This window comes from Motacilla alba, chromosome 20 (assembly GCF_015832195.1).
Source record: "Motacilla alba alba isolate MOTALB_02 chromosome 20, Motacilla_alba_V1.0_pri, whole genome shotgun sequence".
Lineage (NCBI taxonomy): Eukaryota > Metazoa > Chordata > Aves > Passeriformes > Motacillidae > Motacilla > Motacilla alba.
In genome coordinates, this window is record NC_052035.1 from 6,459,977 (window position 1) to 6,481,012 (window position 21,036).

General features: G+C 55.7%; 2 protein-coding genes across 2 annotated transcripts; both read right to left on the reverse strand.

The window, feature by feature from the left end:
- Nucleotides 1-1,047: 1,047 nt before the first annotated feature.
- On the reverse strand, nt 1,048-7,039 carry KCNK15 (potassium two pore domain channel subfamily K member 15). The gene is made up of 2 exons (XM_038159421.1): nt 6,706-7,039; nt 1,048-3,366 (listed from the first exon to the last, which is right to left on the reverse strand). Exons 1-2 carry the CDS (start codon nt 6,986-6,988, stop codon nt 2,453-2,455), a joined length of 1,197 nt encoding a protein of 398 aa, XP_038015349.1. The 5' UTR covers nt 6,989-7,039; the 3' UTR covers nt 1,048-2,452.
- An 11,295-nt stretch (nt 7,040-18,334) lies between these two features.
- LOC119710335 (P2Y purinoceptor 1-like) lies at nt 18,335-20,797 on the reverse strand. The gene has a single exon (XM_038159301.1). It carries the CDS (start codon nt 20,649-20,651, stop codon nt 19,596-19,598), a length of 1,056 nt encoding a protein of 351 aa, XP_038015229.1. The 5' UTR covers nt 20,652-20,797; the 3' UTR covers nt 18,335-19,595.
- Nucleotides 20,798-21,036: the final 239 nt, after the last annotated feature.

A 21,036-nucleotide genomic window follows, 5' to 3' on the forward strand; every position in this document is an offset into this window, starting at 1 on the left:
CCAAGGGACAGCTTCCCACCTGCCCCAGCTACAGCCCCTGGGGGAGCAGTGGGGGGGGGGGGGGGGAGGAGGAGGAGGAGCAGGAGCAGGAGCAGGAGCAGGAGGAGCAGGAGGCTCAGGCTGTCACTGAGCAGCCAAGCAATGCTGCCTGGAAGCTCAGGACACGTGGAAGGAGCAGCCACCAGGCAGCTACTGTCACCTCACCACCAGCACTGCCCTCCGGGGTGACTGCCACCCCTGCTGCCTCTGCTGGGCTGTGCCTTTGCGAGGCTGCATCATGGGCTCTGGGACACAACCACGAAGCCACTGAGCTTGGGCAGTGCCCTGCTGAATCCAGAGGGAGAGAGCAAGGCTGGCTCAGCCTCTGGGTTCAGGTTTTCTCCTGCTTCCAGCTCCACCAGAGGTGGATCTCATCAGGGCAATACCACGCAGGTCTGCCTTGAGCAGGAATTAAGGACCTGCTTCTTTCCACAATGGTGGATGAGGGTGAGAGGTGCAACTCCATCTTGGCCGCTGGGAGGATGTCCAAGGCTCAACGTGGAAAGAGGGAGAGATTTCCATCTGCTCAGCTCTGATGGCAAAGGGCAGCACAGCAACAGCCAAACCTTGGGCTGAAATCCAGGGGGAGGGTGGGGGAGATGGGACAGGGCAACAAAAGGGCTGAGCTGGTGGGGTCAGCATGAAGTGACACGCTGAGGAGCTGAGAAGCCAATGAAAGCCTCGTTTTTAAGCCTGTTTTCCACACTCACAGTTTGCTTTGTTCCCCCCTCCTCCCCCTTTCTCCTTAAATCGAGGCTCACCCGGCTGGTGCAGCTCTGGCCCACTGCTGCAAAGCGAGGCAGCTGCTGGAGCTCGGCCCCTGGAATGTCACCCACCCCAAAGGACCTGGGAGCACCCAGGTGAAGGTGTCACAAACCAGCCCCTGGTGGCAGCCCAGCAGCACCTGCATCCTGCTCTCTGCCTGAGTGCCCACAGGGAGCCAGCCTGGTGTCTGGGGCTTGGACACATCCCTCTGCTCATCCTTGTGACAAATAATCAACCACCACCTGATGGATTCACCTTTTATTCAGCTGCCACCCAGAACAAAAGGAGGAGAGAGCAAAGCCTGCCCTGAGACCTTCACAATGCTGGCAACTCTGCATGCCTTCCCCATCAGGAAAAGGGGCTATTTATCCACAAAAACCCCCTCAGAGGGTATTTTAAATAGAACTGAGAGTTTAAATGTCCATTATTGGAGAAAAAAAAATCAATAGAGCTCCTACTACTGTCAGAGCCCTGCTTTCATGCAGATGAGAGAGGATGGACAAAGGCCACGCTGGGGTCACCAGCTGGAAAGAGCTGCCCAGGTGTGGCTGTGCAGGTACCACATCCCACAGGGGGATGAACGTGGAGATGGGACCACCCCCACCTCAGATAACCCCAGCAGCAACAAGCACAAGCCCATGGGCTCACAGGGACTGGAAGGAGGTGAGGAGCCAGCACAGCTGCTGGGCTGCCAGCTGGAGGAAAGGTGGGGAAGGAAGGGGTGATTTTAGCTAAGAAAAAAACAAACAAACTGCTTAGGACCAAGCCGTTTGCAGGTGACTGTAGTTCAGGAGGCTCTCCCTGGGGCTGCCCTTAGTACAGTCTGGGCTCAGCACAGAGGAGAGCTGGGCTGGGCTGGGCTGGACTGGAGGAGTTCAGCTTCCCCTGGGAATGGGGCGCAGTGTCCCTCCAGCCATTTCAGCAAGGAGGACCTACCCTTGGAGGGGAGGTATGAGAGACAAGGTGTGCTGAAGGGCAAGTGGGTGAGTGCATGGGCCTCCAGCTTCCAAAAGCACTGAGCCAGCCACAAGCCTGAGCTCACACCCAGAGGGCTGCTCACAGGAGATGAAGCTGTCCCCATGTGCTGAGCTTCAGGACTGCAGCCCGTTCCCTCCTGCCCACCTCTCCCTGCCCACCCACCAGCTGCAAACCTACTGTGTGGCACTGACTTACCTGCACCTGGTGCCAGGGGACAACTTAGTAGTCCCCAGCCTTGCAAGGCTTGCTCACACCCACTTTGCTTTTGACAATCTCAGCAAATGCAACCCAGCCCATGGGGCAAGAGTCATGAGCTGGCAGCAGCCACAGCCAAGGCTCAGCAGGGTGGGAGGGCAGCAAAGCAGCCTTTGGGGAGCAGGGAGGTGGGAGAGCAAACCTACTGCTCACTGGGCTTCACATCGGGGTGGGAGGGGGGGCTCTTGCCAGTCCCAAACGTTTGAACCTGCTTGGGAGGAAAAAAGCAAAGAAAAACTAACGATGTCATTCAGTGCCTGCAAAAAAGGAATCATTATTCCCCAACAGGATTTAGAGGCTCCTGCTGCGGGGAGGGAGAGGAACAGAAGAAATGAGTAAGAAGAACCTGACATCTCTGTTCTTAATTTATCACCATAGTAAGACTCGAGTGCCGAGTACGGCTCGGCACGCGCTCCTAGATGGATCTCCTCCGCAGCCGGGGGTGCTGCCGGCAGCGAGGGCTGCTGGAAGACAAAGTGCTCCCCGGGGAAGAGCCGGTCTGACCCCGCGTGCTCAGGGACACCTCGTCGATTTTGTAGGAAATGGAGTTGTAATACACGGGGTTGGTGTGGCAGCTCAGGGTCTCGGGGTGGGAGGGCGCCGGGCTGCCACACACCCGGGGTCTGTAGCACAGGCACGTGCAGAAGGACGGCACCTCGGCCGCCGAGATGGCCGACTGGCGCCGCTGCCTCTCCGCGTCCTCCTGCACCAGCGGGATCAGGTTCATCTGGCTCGTCCTGTCCTCCGCAGGGAGAAAAATGGCGTTGCTGCTGCGGCTGTCCTCTTTTGGCTTGAGGTGGATGTTGTTGCGGGCTCTCCTCAGCGAGGCTCGCTCTTCGGCGTCGCGCCGCTCGTCCTCCGAGTTCATGGTGAGGAACCGCAGCACCACCAGGTTGAGGAAGGCGCCGATGACGGTCAGGCCCACCAGGATGTACATGAAGCTGAAAGCCACGTACGGGGGCTTCTTCTGCAAAGCCTCGTTCTTCTGCAGAGCCACAAAGTCTCCAAAGCCAATAGTGGTCAAGGTTATGAAGCAGTAGTAATAGGCATGGAAGAACGTCCAGCCCTCGAAATAAGAGAAGGCTGCGGCGCCGATGCACAGGGTGCCCATGCAGGACAGAAAGCCCACCAGGACCATGTTCTCCATGGAGACATGGGTCGTCCTCATGCCCAGACACTTCTTGATCTTCTTGAGCAGAAGCCGCACGACGGTGTTCATGCGCTCCCCCAGGCTCTGGAACATGACCAGCGTCAGGGGGATGCCCAGGATGGCGTAGAACATGCAGAAGACTTTGCCAGCATCTGTGCCTGGAGCAGCGTGCCCATAACCTGTGAAGGACACAGGGAAGAGGAAAGGCGGTGTCAGGCCCTCACTGAGGTTTCCAGCAAGGCTGCCCTGTGACCAAGAGGAGCAGTAGAAAAATGGGGGGAAGAATGGAACTCCATAACAGATCTGTAGGCTATGCTAATGGGGCCATGGGATGTCCTTTGGCATAATTCGTGTAGGCAGCAGCAGCACCTCATTTGACCCCTAAAGAGAGAAGGTACCCTCCTGATAGCCCCCAATGTCACAGAGGCCAAGAGGAGGGCTAGAGCTGGACTGGGGTCTGCAAGCCTCCTGCAGCTCACGAATAATTCAAGCTCAGAGGCCATGATGCTGTGCCAGGTGTGCAGAGTAACCTGAACCCCACTGCAGGGAGGAACAGAGGCTCTGCAAGATGCTGAGACCAACAGCGTCAGATCACCCTGTGGGGAGGAACACACTCAGCCAGGACCATCCACAGCTGCTCCTGCAGGGGCATTGCCACCTCCCCTGTCACCTGCTCCTCCCTGCAACCCTGTGCTATAGGGACAGTTCCCACAGGAGCAGCTAAATCTGGAAGGACTTCTGCAGACCCACTCCAGATTTACTCCAGTGTCAGGAACACTCAGACCTAAAGCACCACTGGCCTGTTGGGGAGGAAGGGCTGGGCTGGTTTAGATTCAGGGTAGGGAGCATTTATGCCACCACAGCCCTGTCAGCCCTTTTCCTGGGGACAAGGAGCTCCAGGACAACAAGGTTCTCCTTGAACGCCTTCTGAGATTTAATTTCTCCACCTTGGCCCAAGTTTCAGAGCTGTGACTCAAGGACACACACGTTACACTCTGAGGCACAGTGAGGTATTCACTGCAATCCTCCGGGCTCCAGCGATTCCGTGCCCACCTCAATTACAGCGGCTTAGCAGAAATTGGTGGCCCCTGACCCCAGAGGATGAGTAACGAAATCAGTGCCAGGGAGTCACGTGGAGTAACGGCATCCAAAGGCATCCAAAGGTATCCAAAGGCATCTGAGCCTTTCTTTTGAGTTGCTTCTACAAGAAACTACCAAGGCCTGAAACTTCCCTTCTGGAAGTGCCTGCAGAACAGTGCCAGCTCCTTCCTGCGCTGCTGCCAGGCCTTTCACAAACAGCTATTTGTATTTTCACTTTCTGCAGGAATTTGTGTGACTTCTGCATGGACAACATGGGGGAAAACACCCTCTTGTTACCCCACAGTCTTGTTTGAAGTGGTGACTTGGCTTCACCTCAGTCCTTGCTGCCCATGGATTTCCAGGACACTTGGGGAAGGTGCTGCACCCACTGATGGAAGGACCAGAGGAGAATAACCATGTTATCCTGGGCTCCCGAGCACACCTCCTGCTCCAGGAAACTCCTGCGTGGGACGGGGCTGAGGGGCTGAGGACAGCACTGTCCTTCACCATGCTGTGCTCAGAACTGCCAGCAGGCAGCAAGGGACCAGCTTCTAATTGCTCTCTCTGTTCACAAATTCACACAACAAAAAATGATGAATTTAATGCCTGCATGCCACATTTCATGAAATAGAGAGCAGACAGGAGACTGCAGTGGCAAAACCTCCCTGTCAGATCCAAGCTGAATAACTGAGTGCAATCACCAGATCCCAGGCTACAAGATAATACAATGACAGCAATGAGGATATAAAGATAATGATCCACAAGAGCAGAGAGTGGAAAAACAATTTTTATACGCTGAGAGACTGTTGAAGGAGTGCTTGACTGATGGTTTTGAAATGACAAAGGGAATTAGAAAGAGTAAACACAGCTACAATAACATTAAAACTGAGATTTGGAGCACAGCCCAATATAAAGAGATCTAACATGTCAGCGTTTGAGAAATACGGCACCTGGGTTGAAATTATTTATCACACAGGGTGTGTGATAAGCACAGCCATTGTTTGTCACAGCCAACAGGAAAATCATGCAAATGAAGCTATAACCTGTCAGGTGATGATGGGGATTTTTGCTGAAGCCATTCATCTTTCCCTCCTGCTGGGGTCTGACCTGAGCCATGCCCTGAGCCCACCGTGGTTTGCTGACCATGTGTGTTCCCAGCTGCACAAGCCCCACACCACATCCCATGGGAGCACAGGGAGACCCCAGGCAAGGCCTGCAAAATGCCTGTCCCTCTTCCACCTCTCGTCCTCTGGTAACACAGTGCAGCTGATCCCACCAACCCTTGCCTGAGGGATGATGCTTCCAGCTACCAGAGGTATTTCAACCATCCCAAGCCCTTTGGGAAGGCTGAAGTTCTGTCCTGAAAAACAGGGGGAGGCTGCTGCCTGTGCCAGGGCAGGATTTGGCCTCAGGATTCCTGCCTCCAAAACACATCTGCTGACTGAAATCCCAGCACAAGCAGTGACACAAGCACAGGATCCCTGTCTACCCTCATGGGATGCCAAGGGTGCGTGAATTAATCAAAGTGGATTCATTAAACAATGCTCAACTCCCATGTGGCTAATCTCACCTAAATTAAAGCAACCCTCATTCAGTTTTGTTTCATTCTCTTGCAATATTGAAGCGGACAAACCAAGGCACTGGGGTCTAGTGTGGATAAGTGGGTCTACAGGGGAGTTTAATGTGGTTCAATCACTCCCCTCCAAGCTGACACCCATGTCTCTGCAGGTTTCTGTGCAGGCAGAGCAGCAGGCAGTGGCTCGTGGCACTCTTGGCTCCGTGAAGCAGGTCTCGCACAGCCAAACACCCAGAGCTTTGAGCCAGCAAAGAAGCCAACAATTCTTGCCCAGCTGTTCACCCAGCTCACTGGCTAGAGCCAGCACAGGGGACAGAGGACCTCTGCCCTTGCACACCGCTGCCAACTTTGGCAGCTGCCTGCTCCCAAGGTTCCCGCAGGAGCTCCACAAGCCGCTGCCTCCCTGGGACAATGCCGTGTCTTCGGCCCCAGCCACAGCAGCACCCCCAGCACAGGGTGGCCCCAGCCTGCCCGTGGGTCGCCTCGCCCACCACTGGCCACTGGGGTCCCACAGGGTCAGCTCGGGGCTGGCCTGAAGAGATGTCCCAGCCTTGCAAGGGTGACACCTGCCTCTGCCGTGCGGGCACCCCCGGACTGCCCTGGAGCTCCCGGGGGCACTGCAGGTGCGGGGCTGGAGAAGGATGGGGCGCAGGGACATGGAGGGACATGAGATGCAGAGGCGTGGGGATGGAGGGACACAGGAGGCAGCGATGGAGGGACACGGGAGGCAGCGATGGAGGGACACGGCGTGCGGAGGTTCGGGGATGGAGGGGCACGGCGTGCGGAGGTTCGGGGATGGAGGGACGGAGGGATAAAGGGATGGAGGGATGCCGGGCGCGCCGGCCGGGCTGCCCGCACTCACCGATGGTGGTGATGACCGTGATGGCGAAGTAGAAGGAGCCGGCGAACTTCCACTGGCGACCGGCGCGGTGCGGCTCGGCCTGCAGCACCAGCCGCTCCAGCTCCCGGTAATCGTCGGCGGAGAAGCGGTACTTCCTCCGCAGCTCGCCGCGCTTCTGCTCCAGCAGCCGCTTGCGGCCGCTCTCCGCCTCCGACTCCAGCGCATCGAAGACCGCGGCGCCCACCAGCAGGTAGGAGAAGATGCAGAGGATGAGCGCGGCCGTGCGCAGGTTCTGCCGCTTCATGGCGAGGGGCGGCCGCCGCGCTCAGCCCGGGCTCCGCATGGCCCCGCCGCCGCCCCCTGCCCGCCCCCCGCGCACCCCCGCGACCGCGCACCGCCCCCCGCACCTCCCGGCACCGCGCACGGCTCACCCCGCACCGCCCCCCCTCACCGCCCGGCACCGCGCACCGCCCCCCGCACCGCCCGGCACCGCGCAGCGCGCACGGCTCACCCCGCACCGCGCACCGCCCGGCACCGCGCAGCGCCTCCTGCCTGCCCCGGGCACCGGCTCCTGTAGGCTCCGGGCACCGGCTGCTGCTGCCCGGGCACCGGCTCCAGCTCGCATGCACACCTAGGCTGGCTCTGGTGTGCCCCAAGCCCTCCCAGCCCGGCAGCCCCAGGCAGCGCCCGGCTGCAGGTGAGCCCTAGCGAGGTTCATTCTCGTGCCAGTGACAGCAGCAACATCCCTGTTTTCCAAAGCTGCCCCGGGATGCTCCCAGGCTGGAGGAGTTTCCTGTGCCTGCACCCTCTTTGCCTGCCCTCCCGAAAGCAAGGGTCTTTGGGGCTGTGTGGCTGTCCCGAAGTACCCTGTGGTATCATCCCTGTGGTATCATCCCTGCAGCATCACCCCTGCACGAGCAGCCCTGGCTCCTGCTGCTCTGCCCAGCTCTGGGCCACTTCACACCCAGGGCACTGAGGAACACTGAGGCGTTACCTGTGTAATCCATTTGAGTTACCTGTGCAATCTATCTGGGTTATCAATCTGGGCTATCTGTGTTGCCTATCTGTGTTATCTGTGTTGTCTATCTGTGTTATCTATCTGTGTTATCAGTGTTATCTGTGTTATCTGTCTGCTTTATCTGTGTCATCCTTTTCCAGCTGGTTACCAGAGCAGAGTCTGGCCTGTTGTGCCCAGTGCTGTTTTAAGAGGGCAGAAAGGAAGAAAAACAGATTCAATGTTTCTGCCTCTCTCTTTGGCACATCGGTGAGAGGCTGCAGGCACAGGGGATGTGGGGCCTGTCCACCCTGTGCTGGTGTGGGGAGCAGTGAGCTCAGCCTCTCTGCGCTGATGTGCTGTGGACAGCCCAGGTCAGCCCCGAGGAGCAGCGAAATTAGCTGTGGTAGGAGGCAGAGCCCACAGATTGAAGACCCTGTTTCTCATTCCTGGTTACCATAGCTTTTATGTAACTCCTATACTTCACTTTTAAAAATAGAAAGATACTTCTGAGTTGTGTGTTGCAGGCGATAGTATCTCTTTCAGGAGAATAAACTCTTCTTCTCTTGGCTGGGAATAAAACACACAAGTGAAAAAAACAACAAGGCTTACATCCTTCTCCATCCATCTTGCTTCTCTCTCTGGAGAGGAGATGCTTTGGGATCTAGTTCCACCAATGAAGGTTTGAACTGGACACAAGAAAAACTTTTTAACCATGAAGGCAGTGAAACACTGGAACAGACTGCTGGGGGAGATTGTGGCACCCTGTCACTTGCGGAGTTTAAAAATAAGATAAGCAGATGTCTGGGTGTCTGCTGAAAATGCTCTGGGTGCAGTGGGTGCTCTCCTGAAGGAGGGGGTGACTCACTGCTCTCCTAGAGCCCCTTCCATCCCTGTCCCCAGCATTCCCATGGCCAGCACAAGGGACACAGTGGCCTTTCCTACTGTAATTGTGAACTCTTTTTCACCCTGGCCACTTGCCACTTCCCTCCTCCTTGCTGAGCCTCCGTGCCAGCACCATTAGTGAAAGTTGTTATTGGAGAAAAAATAGACTCCAGCATCCATCAGGAGCAGCACAAGCTGTCGGCGTGCTGCTCGACATCGCAGGGCTTGCAGCCTCCTAAATCATGAGGCAGAGCCTCTGCTGGAGGAATGGGTCTGCTTTGTGTCTCTGTGGTGTGTCTGCAGCCCTGCTAACAGGGCCTGGGATGCTGTCATACCTCCAGCCCCAGACACGTGTAGGGGCCTCCTGCTCACGAAGATGCTCTTCACCTGGTGCTGGTCATTTTTTCCACTGGTCAGCAATGACTTCCCACCAGGAGACAGGAGCCAGAGCTGCTAACTGAGCTTCTGCTGCTTCCATTACAGAGGAGGGAGATCTTACGATGATTGCATCTCTGGGTGCCTGTCACACATCTTTTAGGAGGGGTTCTGGGGCCTCCAGTGCCTTGCAGATCAAATTCTGGGGTCCCTGGGTGACATTTGATGCCGCAGCCTGTTATTGCAAGGCAGCTGCTCTGAGCAGATGTTGGGCCAACGTGCCACTGGAGGTTGCAGCATGGAAACCCCTGGGAGATGTTCTCCCCTGGGTGGGTGACAGTAGGCACAAGACGCTTGCCCAGTTTCTTTAGGAGCAGCATCAGTCTCAGCTGATCATGAACTAAATCCTGCACAGCTTGTTTCCAAACCTGTCTTTGTGATGGGAGCCAGCAGTGCTCAGGCAGAGATGGTACAGAGCCAGAGATGGCTTTCCCAAGGTGCTGCCTACACAGAGAGGGGTCTGTGGGTGACATTTCCCCCTCTGTGGGGCTGGGGACACTGGGGACAGGAGGAGCATCTCTGCTGCCATAGCATGGGCAGCTCTCAGTGCTCCCTTCTGCTAGCCCTGTCCTCTTTGTGGCTTGTGGTGGGCTGACCTTGGCTACCTTCAAGGTCTTCTCTGGCCCCAGAAGAAATCTTTACCTTGCAGTGCCTTGGGACATGGGTCTTCCCTCAGCGTGGCCTTTCCCTGCTGCCCTGGGAGTTATAAAGATTGGGATGTCACTGATTTCTCCTTTTGGGGCTTGCTTTGACCTCTTGCAGGTCAGAGGCCCCTGTAGAACAAATGCTGCTCAGCAGGAGAAAGAGTAGCAGGATCCATCTCCTGTTGAGAACCCCCCGGTAAGAAGCCAGGACTGTGTTTGGAGTGGGACTGAAGGCTTCAGAATTCAGGCTGGATTCAGCCTGCTCTGCCTCTCACACACTGGTTTTTCCTGCCTGCAGTGATTGCAGGGATGAGTGACACCAAACTGTGTCAGATGGCTGTTGTGGAGGGCCATCCTGTCCTGTGCTCCTGAGACACAGGAAAGTGTCACACTTTCCTGCTGGGAAACCTTAAGTTCATCCTTTGTGTTTCCCTGGACTTCACTCTGCTTGAGGAAGGTCAAGCTGGAGCCGTGGGTTCAGGGCAGGCAAGATAATGTACTTTATCATTGATTTTCAGTTAGAAGTTGCATTATGAGATTAAATGTCTCATTTTTATTGCATGGGGAGGCAAAGAAAAAAGCAGGATCTCTGAAAATAAAGCTTAAGTCCAAGTGCTGTGTTTGTGTGGGGAGGTGCTTGTGACTGGGAGTGAACGTGCCTTTTTTCCAATCCTTGGGAGGAGAACTTAGAGGAGCTGCTTCCTCTGAGGCTGGTAAACAAAGTCAAACCTCATCTGTGTTTAAACCAGTGCCTAATTAACGTGTCTAATTGGCCCACATCTACTAATTCCAGGCTGGCAGGGAGTTTATTAAAAAGCTTTTCTAGTTCTAATGGATTGAAATAAGCAAAGCTGCTTAGCAGTCTCAGATGAAAAGCACTAAACAGGAACCAGTTGTGTAGGTCTGCTTGAGTCAATCCCAAATCCCACCAGGTGTCAGCCCCTTTCCTGGTTTCACCTGCAAGGTGCTCCAGCTCTCTGAGGGCTTGGGGAGCATCCTGATGTACTCTACTTCTTTTGGTTATTTTTAAACACCAAATTGATGTTTTTGTTTGCTTTAGTAAAAGCATCAGCTATTCTAGCTGTAATGCCATTAATACTGAGATTATAGATAGCCTGGCAAAGCCGCAGGGTATTTCTAAAGCAACGGAGTAGTTAATTTCCAAAAAGTATCAGGTGTCAAAGTATGATTAACAACCAGCTGCAGCTGCCCAGGTGATGTCCTTATGCCACAGCAGACTCCAGGCTCTGCTGGGCTGCCCCCAGCCAGGCAGCACCATGAGCTGGGCACAGGGAGAGGTCCCTCCTCTCTGCATGCAGGGCCATGGCAATGCCTTCCTCTGCAGAAACAGCCCCCCTGATTGGATCCAGGCTGGATGTGGTGTTTGCTTCTGTCCCATGACTGCACAAATCAGCCTGTAAAACATCCTCCTGCGTGCTGGAGCTGCCTCAGAGCTGTCCTTTGGTCATGCTCAGAGTTACTGCAGGCTCAGGCACCTCACAGCTTTCCCTGGGCTCTGAGAATTCCTGCTGCCTCCCTCCTGGGCTCTTTGTTGCTTGGATGGCTGCAGGCACTGTGCTCAGCAAGGGAACTAAGGAAGCACTGGACATACACTGGTGGTAAATGCAGATTGCCTCCACGTGCTCTCCCATGGATGTGACTTCCAGGTTCCAACCCCAGAGCAGCTGGACACAGTTCCACCTGTGACTGTCTTCAACCACCTTACCCACTACCAGCCATGCTAAAGCTCATCATGCCACCTCCCAATAGGCCAGAACTCATCGGGAAGCCTTTCCCAACTACCTTTCCTGCCCAAAATGGGTTCTGTGAGGGGACACACAGCCCCATCCTCCCACCCTGCCTCCCCCAGCAGCCTGATCTGCCAGTGGTTGTACACAAAGCAGACCTGGGCTGGAAATGCTGACAGTATTCTTGAGAGTTTATGGTCACAAACTCTATTTTCAGCCTAATAAGTTTTTTATATGCTTGGAAAGCTGTCAGTTGAACATCAGCCAGGCACAAAGTACCTGCCATAAAGCGCCTGGACCGCAACCAAACGTGAAAGGTGCTGCTCTGCTTTAGCAAGTTCTTGATCTTAGATGCTTTAGTTCTGCTCATTAATTTTGTTGGAGGATCTCGGCTTTAATTATAAAATAATAAGATAAAATCGTAATGTCTCTACTTAAAAATCTGTGGAAATATTTGCTGAGAGCCCGTTAAATCAAAGCTGCCTGCCAGTTGGGATTGGGTTTTGGGGCTGGGAGGTTCTGCGGTGCTGAGAGGACCAGTCACTGCCAGGAGACCCTGGGTCCCTGGCATGAAGGAGAGAGGCTTTGGGAGTGTGTCTGGAGAAAGGTCCTGCTTCTGGGCGAGGTGAGTCTGGACCCGAGCTGCCGTGGCCCCCAGCACAGCCTCACCACAGGAGCACGGCCCCAGGGAGAGCAAGGCCGGAGCCCGGGCGTGCCTCTGCTCCCACCGGGCGGCAGCATCACGGTGCTATAAATGACCGCCCTGCATCACAGCCTGTGGCACTGCCAGGAAGGTCAGGGACAGGGGGGACAAAGGGTCTGGGAAGGAATTACAAATATGTGAGGCTCCTTCAGAGGGTTCCCCTGTGTCGGCTTTGCTCTGTCCTACGAGGCACGGTAGCACGGCTCTGCAGGGATGGGAAGGGTCCTGGAGAGCTGCAGGGATCCTGTGGGACACCCCAGGGGAGGGATGGGCTCTGCCAGGCTGGTGTGAGCGCTGGGTGCCCGCAGTGCAGAGGTGTGTGCCCCATGTGCTGGCTGCACCCCACGGCACCGCCCTTCCCCGGGGGGCAGGTGGGGCAGGAGACAGCGCCGTGCCCCTGCCAGGTGGGGCAGGAGACAGTGCTGTGCCCCTGGCAGGTGGGGCAGGGGGGCAGGAGGCAGTACTGTGCCCCTGGCTGTGTGTGGGCAGGGCCGGAGCAGGGTCGGTGGGTCCGTGGGTCGGTGTGTTGGTGGATCGTTGGATCCGTGGGTCAGTGGGTCCGTGGGTCCGTGGGTCGCTGGGTCCATGGGTCAGTGTGTTGGTGGGTCCGTGGATCGGTGGGTCAGTGTGTTGGTAGGTCGGTGGGTCAGTGGGTCTGTGGGTCCGTGGGTCCGTGGGTCCGTGGGTCCGTGGGTCGGTGGGTCAGTGGATCCGTGGATCCGTGGGTCGCTGGGTCCGTGGGTCACTGGGTCTGTGGGTCCGTGGGTCCGTGGGTCACTGGGTCAGTGGGTCTGTGGGTCAGTGGGTCCGTGGGTCGGTGGGTCTGTGGGTCTGTGGGTCTGTGGGTCCGTGGGTCCCTGGGTCCGTGGGTCGGTGGGTCCGTGGGTCCGTGGGTCGGTGGAGCCAGGCCCTGCACTGCCGCAGTCCCAGCCACGGCCCCCGAGCTCCGCTCCCCGGGCAGACAGTTTACAGCAAATGGCTCCTTTCGGTGCTAAAAATAACCCGCTGGAAAACAAATCTGCCCCACGACTTCAACCGGAGAAAAGTGCATTTATCAGTAAAACTCAAGATGTCCTTTCCTGTTTTTCTCTGAAGAACCGGTGCTGAGAGGCTGATTGAGCTTCCCAGCCAGGCACCGGCTTGTTTCAATGCAGGGTTTGATTCCTCCAAGATTCATTTTTCTTCCCCTGCTAGCGACGCTCCATGGTTGGTCCCACACTCCACTGGCCAGAACAGCTCTGGGTTTGGGGCCACAAGCGATTTCCCAGCCCAGGGAGCTGTAAATGCCCTGTGAAAGTGTTCCTGCTGCCCATGCCTGACAGCACAGCAGGTTCCCAGTGGGGAATGAACAGAACAAAATGAAATATCTGTTTTCTCTTGCAGTGTAAGCACCATTTTAGGGACTTGTTTCTTCCTCCACCTTAAAACTGCAGATTTTACTAAGTCTTGTTTATATACAAAGAGTTTCCAGCTGTTTCTCTCCAGGCTTTTCTCTGGAAGGACTAATTGGGGAGATAAGACAGATCCTCTCAGAATTGCAAATGCAAAAACATCCCTGTGTTTGCTTGGCCCAGCTGCTTGTCCCCTGCTCCAGCCCTGGCCCTTTCTTTCCAGCCATGCTCAGGGGCTGTGTGGTGTCCCTGGGACACAGCAAATGGTGGCACAGGAATCACAGCTGTCCCAGGCACTGGGACACCAGATCTGCCCTGAATCAGTTAGAGGGAATTAAATTAACAATAGGCTTTTTTTGGAGGCAGGCAAACCACCTGAGATAAATGGAGAAATAAACCAGAAGCTTTTCAGTGATCTGAAACCTTTAACTGACTTTTAGGTCCTCTGTGTGAGTGTCTCTTGAGGCGGGAGCTGAGGCGCTGGGCAGTGACAGGAGGTGATGCTCTGGGTATCCCTTGGGCAGCTCCACACAGGCTCAGGGCACGGCCATTTGGGGCTTTCTGGCTTGAGAACCACATGTGAACAGCTCCCTTTACGGAGGCAACGAGAACCTCCCCTGGGCTGGGACTGGCAGGTGTGGCTGCAAGTCCAGCACTCATCCCTGTGCTTTTGGGGGAGGATGTGTCCTGTGCTCCCAGCTGAATCTGCTGCTTTGTCCATGAGCCACTCTGCTTCTTCATGCCCCACTGGAAAGGACAATAAGGTTTCAGCTCGTGAAGCCCCTCTGCCTCACTGTGCCCCTTGTGCTGCTGCTGTCTGTGCCGGGGCACCCTGCCAGAGCTTTTCCCACATCCCAGCTCCATGCAGTGGGATGGTGGCTGCAGGGATGGATCTGTTGTTTCAGCTTTGCACACAGAAAGTTTCCTTCCTCCTGCAGCCTGGAGGAAGCTGCAGCATCTCATGGTGGGTAGTGCAGACCTGCTGGGGCCTTGGATAGCCCCAGGCTCATGGATGAGCTGCATCCCAAAGGAACTGCACCCCAATCTCCTCTGGACTCTCAGCACAGCACTGTGTGCCCAGCACTACACACTTTCAAAGGGGGGTTTGTGCCTCCAAACCAAGTAACACTTCATTCAGTGAGGATGCCTGGCTCTTGGCACCCCCCCCAGTGAACCTGTCCCCGAGCTCTCCTCTGTGCCAGCAGCTCCCCATTGCCATGGGGCTGTCTCTCCACTGCCTGGACTGGAGACACAGAGGCTCTGCAGGGTGGGCTGTGCTGGTAGGAGCAGACTGGGAGCTGTGGTGGGGGGCTCTCCCCCCCCTTGCTGAGCACAGAGGTGCACCTCTGCACCTCCACACGTGAGCAAAGGCAGCCAGGACAGAGTTAATCTGTCTCCTGTCCTTGGATGTCCTGAGCACAGCACGGAAGCAGCCCCTCCAAGGAGGAGCTGTGGTGCCTTTGGAAAGCCTGGGAGCTCTCTGATGCTCCTTAGGGTAAAGTTTTTTGCCCGTAAGCCCAAACAAGCAGAAGAATTTCACGCCGGCTGGACTGTGCGTTGGCACGAAGGGCTCTTCAGGGAGCCAGACTGGATCAGAGTGTCTCCTGTTCATGACAGAACGGAGGTGTTGGGCAAAATTCAAATGATAGCTTCCTCCCAGGACGCTGAGCAGGCAGCACAGGTCGTGGTGCACTGAGCATCTCCCGGGGCTTTCTCACTGCCCCGCTCCTGGGCTGGCGCCTGCCTCGAGCAGCGACCCGGGGCAAGGAGCTCTTGCTGCGGGGGGGGGGTATTTAAAGGAACGGCGTAAAAAATGCCACAACTCTTTTAAACCTGGGCTCGGCGAGTCCTCCAGGACACGCGGGTGGCCGCAGGGTGCAGCCGCAGCCGCTGTGCAGTGCACATACCAATGCGCGCCGGGGCGGGAGCCGCCGTGCGCCGCTCGCTGTGCCGCTGCCCCGCAGCACGGCATCGCCTATTTATAACTGCACGCACTGCAGGAGCAGCACTGGACCGATGGCTTCACACAGGCACGCTAAGTGTTGTTCTATTTCTGTGATTTGCTCTCTTCTGCACAAGCTGTTGGTCCCTCGGATGCCAAAGCGCTCCATGTAGTATAGACAAAGACTCAGCTTTTTCTCTTTTATTAAAATATTCCCCAACAGCACCCCAGTGGCAGGTGCATTTACCATTTTCCCCAGTTCACCCGGATAATTGCATCTACTATTCCTTTGCAGTCTGATCGATACCCTTGGTAAATAAGATAACCTGTCAGGTCTGTTGTCACTGCAGCCAAAGGTACTTTAGCAATGAAATTGTTTTGCTGAAGAAATAAACGGCTCTCACAGAATCTGAGGATGCTGTGACCTTTCATTAGTGACCTGGGTGACTCATCCCTTTTTGTGTGCACACTGCAGCCTCCCACCGTGCTGTAAAAGATGCTCCACCAAAGTCCTGCTGCTGGATGCCTGGAGCAATGGGGAGCCCAGTCCTGCGGGAGTCCTCCTGCTCTGGCTGCTTCTCCTCCAGCTTCACACGTGCTCTGGGCTGAGGGCTCTCACATTATGGCCATGGCCTGTTTGTCCAACAGGGGCCTGTGCACCACCCCAGGGCCACAATGGTGTCCCCAGCACCCCCAGCCCTGTGAGCAGCAGCTCCCCTCCGCCGGGCTGTGGAGGTCTCTGACACAAAGGCATGAGCCCCCATTCTCAGCACGGGGCAGCCAACCCACACTTGTTCAGCAGTCAGGGCTCCAGTGGCCATACCAACACCCCTGAACTGAGCCAGAGCCGGATTTTAGCTAATGTGTGCACAATGAAATAAAGAATTGATCAGAGTCAAGTTCTATGCATTTGGATGTTGCTGATAGCAATATTTTCTTCTTGTAGAGTGCTTTGCATGCCAAAAAAAACCACCCCACAGTTCTGCATTTTGGAGGAAAAGAGTGGTTGTACATCTGTGCATCTGTACGTGTGCCTGTTATTTCTGCCTGACTGGCTTCCCTGGGCTGTCAGCTCAAAAGTTCTCTGTAACATAACAAACCTTGACTGCGTTTGCAACATATCCTCAACCAAGAGCCGTTTATTTAATGAGGCAAGAAATGCTGCCAAATTTCCAGGCTTGATCCTGATCCCATTAGTGTCAGGAGGAGAATTCCCACCATGTTTGATTTATTGGTTGGGTCTAATCTTGATAAAGGAGCTAAAAATCTGCTTTCAGCTTGATTTTGCAGACAAGACCATTGCTCCATGCTGCTGCACCAGAGAGGCTGTGGGAAAGCAGAATGTGCAGGTGAGATTCCTCTCGCTTGCTTTTAGACATCTTCAGAGTCTGGCAACAGATAGCCAAGGGAGGGAAAGGGGAATGTTCAGCTGGTCATAAGGCAGGAGCCCAAAAGGGGGGATGATTCAGGAGGTAACCACGGCACAGCTTCTCCAGTGACTCCAGGCCCTTCCTGCCAGCAGCAAATGCTTGTGCGTGGCCCTGCCAATGGCTGGCAGAGTGCTGGGAGAAGGTGAAGGAGGATTATGATAGCTCCCTGCCTTCCCTGCCCATTTACTCCCTCCCAAAAGTTCTTCCCATGCCACAGGCGGGACGTGGGACAGGCTGGGTGCTGCCCTGGTTGCTCCAGGCACAATCCCACCCTCTGGTTCCAGGGGATAGAGAGCCCTGGGAGGTTTTGAGAGGGGAGCTGTGCCCACACGTTTTGAGCAGGATCCCTGCAGTGATCACACACCTCCACGTCCCACAGAGAGCAGCAGCTGCTCTCTGGGAGGGAAGGAACCTCCCTGGCAGTGAGGGCAGGAAGGGGGATGGAGGAGGGAATGCTGGAGGAAAGAGGATAGTTTTGTTGCCCCATCACCAGCTGTGAAGAGGCTCATGTGCCAGGGGTTGAGCCTTAATTACACACACACCTAATAAAGGGAAAGAGCTCATTGCCCCCAGTTCACTTGGGAAGCAGCGCTGTCTGAGATTCAAGGGGACTGTGAAGTTATAGATTAAAAAAGAATTAAAAATCCCACCCCAAATACCTCAGACATCAGCCCAACACACAGATCCTTACTGGCTTTTGCTGCTTTGACAGATACAGAACACAGAAAAATGTGCAGCTTTATACCTGCAGCTGGCCCTGAGGCTCAGAGATGCTTCTTAGGACACAGATCTTTAAATCATTATTAAAAGTGAAGGGAGGGGACACTGGAGAAGACAAGAAGACACGTCTGGGCACAAGGATGCAGGGGTGAGAGCCGAGGTGCAGGGTTTGCAGTGCTCCCTCCCCAGAGGTGGTGGTGCTTTCCTTTGACCAATGCTGCCCAAAGGGGGGCAGTGACAGGGTGTCACAGCTGCTGTGGGAGCCAAGGCTGGTCCTCTGGGGAGCTGGAGCATCTTAGACAGGATCCATGTGTGAAGATGGAAGAGCTGGACAGCTTTCAGAGGCGTGGGTGTTTTTGAGGGAAGGAGAAGAGTTCAGAGCTCTGGAGAAGCCCAGATCTGGAGCATGTGTGCGAGGAACAGGGATCAGGTCTGATCCTAATGTCTCAATCTTCCTGCTACAGAGAGAGAAGACCTCATTGGTGAATTTATGCTTCATCTCTGGTTTTCCTCTGGATGAGGTGGGAGCTAGACATTTCAGACTCACACCCCTGAGTGGTGCTGAGCAGACTCCTCAGTGTGTGCCTGTCACACATCACTCCCCACTGGCTGCCTGCAGCCTCCCAGCAGTTTTCTGTCTGCGGAGCACTGGGAAGATCATCACCTCTCCCTGAGCAGGCAGGCCCCTGCTCCAACCCGCAGGCCAGCTGGCTCCCAGGTTCCCATAAAGCTTTAAAAGAAGCCAGACGGCTCACAAGTGAAAGCATGAGGTGTTTATTTGCACTGCAGACATATTAACTGCCCTGAAAGCCAGCTGTGCTCCCTCCCCTGCCCAGCTAAGGTGGGTCTGTGTGAGGAACAGCTGACAGAGATAAATGACATGAAAAGAGCACAACATCCGTCCTTGGGCCAGTGCTTTCCCAGAAAGGGCTGATTTTAACTCACAGTCCACTTCCTTCAGCTGGCCTCCAAAAGCTGCTGCTGCTGCAAATCACATTATTGAATTGAAATGCTCGAGATGTTTGTAGTGGGTAACACCAAGATCAAAAACGAAAATACTGCTTGGGAGCCTCTGCTCACCTTAAAAGCAGAGATCTGTCACCCCGGGTGATGACAGACCTCGCCATCACATCCTGCCTTCACAAGCCTTCATGCCAGCGCTGCTTCTCTTTTTATTTGCACATCTAATTTTTACAAGTCATATCTCATGGCCTCTCAAGGCTGGATGCAAGATGCAAGCACCCACCTGAAGATTTGCAAACTCTCCTGGCATTTTCCTGCTGAAAGCAGGAGTTCACCTTCCAAAATAAAACCCCAACCAATAGCCTCCAAAAACTTTAAAATGCCCATGTGTTAGTTCTGCTATGTGCTCTTCCAAAAGAGAGGGAGTAATGCCAAAAATGTCTTTTTCTTCTGCAAAGGACGTGGGCAGTAGAGGATCCCACAGATCCTGAAACAGCTCAATCACCCAGGAACTGGCACAGCTTAGTAATGTACTTAAAACCTGATTTTTAAATTAATATTTCCATTTCCAAAGCTCTTCCTCCGCTGCAAAAATTTGCCCTCTCAGCTGTTCTGCAATGCAGGACCTCTCCATAGGTGAAAGAGGGAATGCTGTCTCAAAGCCATGTACAGTAGAGCAGAGAGGATGCAGTAGAGGGACAAGGTGTCACTCCCTCCCATCCCTCAGTCACAGAGGAGCTGGGAAGCAAGGGGATGTTAACCAGCTCAGCCTGCTGCAGCAGAGGCTGGAGGGAAATTCTTTGGACTGGAGCAAACGTGATCATCTCTTTCCATCTCCAGGCGTGCTGTAGGCAAAATGGTTGCGTTGAGTAGTTTTGCTTTTGAAATCCGGTCCCAGTTTTCTCTCTGATGCTGACAATCCTGCCTGTCCCTTGTGTGCACAGGGCCCGTGATGCTGCTGTCACCATCTCTGCAAAGCAGGTGTCAAGGTGGGGGCTGCCCCCAGGGAGGTGCCAAGCACAAGCTGATGTGGCAGAAGCAGGGGTGTCAGGTACCTCAGAGCTCGTTAGAAGCCTCTCCCTTACAAAGAATGTCGTTCCTCTTCTTCTCAGCTGCCTGGCAAGAGGTTTTGCTCCGGAAGGGTGGCCTCAGACACTGTCTGGCTCTTTGGCGGATGGTCCTCACTCGTGACCTCCAGTCTTTGCTGGTAATCACATAGAGCAGGGGGTTGAGGGCACTGTTGAGGCTGGCCAGGCCCCGAGTCACCTGGTAGGAAACGTAGACGTCCCTTGAAGCCTGTGTGCAGGACCCTTGTGGCCGCCAGCGAAAAAACAAGTTGAGGTTTCTGAAGATGTGGTAGGGGAGGAAGCAGATGGAAAAGAGAACCATGACGAGAATCACCAGTCCGATGCTTCTCCTCCTGAGGCTGGGGTCCACGCTGTCATTCCTGCAGAGCACGAACACTACGTGGCAGTAGCACCCGATGATGATGAGGAACGGGATGACAAACCCAGTCACGGTGACGGCAAAGGTGTAGGGCAAGTAAACGTCCAGGTGCTCCTGTCCCGTCGTGTCGTGGCACTGCGTCCTGTTGCCGTCTGCCTTGCTGAAGGCAAGATCAGGAGCTATCTGCGCGATGACCCACACCCAGACCGCGACGCTGAGCCACACGGAGGAGGCTGCGCCCTGGCACCTGCCCCGCGCCTTCAGCGGGTGCACGATGCCCAGGTAGCGGTGGATGCTGATGCAGGTGAGGAAGCCGATGCTGGCGTAGAGGTTGAGGTGGAAGAGGCTGCGGGTGAGGCGGCACCAGGGCTGCCCGAAGATCCACACTCTGCCTCGCCGGTAGTAGCTGACGAGGAAGGGCAGGGTGCTGACGTAGAGCAGGTCCGCCAGCCCCAGGTTGCCCACCAGCAGGCTGAGGGGCTGGCGGCCGCCGTCGCGGGGCCCCGTGCAGAGGTGCCACAGCCCCAGCCCGTTGCCCAGCAGCCCCAGGGGGATCACGGTCAGGTACACGGCGGGCAGGAAGCGCTGGGCGAAGGCGGAATCCACGGGGCAAGGAGCCCGAGTGCCATTGCCGGGCCACCACGTGGAGAGAGCGTCCGCGGCCATGGGGCGCTGCTGCAGCCCTGCAGGGTGGCAGCTGCTGGCGCAGCTCGGAGGCACCGGCAGCTCCGTGTGCTCTGCACAGGCTGCGGCTCCCCTCCCCTCTCCGCTCCGGCTGAGCCCGGCCTGGGACTCGAAGGAGCCGGACTTTCCCCGGGACGGGGGAGGATGTGCCGACAGCAGCCTCAGCCGAGCGGCTTCCGCCCCTCCCCCGGCGCCTCCCCCCAGCCCCCTCGGAGCCAGGGTCACGCAGCCCCCTGGCTATTTTGGGTGCTGGGAGTGCCTGGAGGGAGCTGGGAGGCGGCAGAGGGATGCCTGAGGAGGAGAGCCAAAGCTTTCAGCTTGTTTCTGTTTTGTCCCACTCGCGGTCAGGAGAAACCCCCCAGTTTTC

Excerpts from the sequence above, each read along its gene's own strand:
- KCNK15 (XM_038159421.1), bottom strand. The coding sequence starts at position 6,988 with ATGAAGCGGCAGAACCTGCGCACGGCCGCGCTCATCCTCTGCATCTTC. Across the intron at positions 3,367-6,705 it reads CACGGTCATCACCACCATCG|GTTATGGGCACGCTGCTCCA; the intron begins GTGAGTGCGGGC and ends TGTCCTTCACAG.
- LOC119710335 (XM_038159301.1), bottom strand. The coding sequence starts at position 20,651 with ATGGCCGCGGACGCTCTCTCCACGTGGTGGCCCGGCAATGGCACTCGG.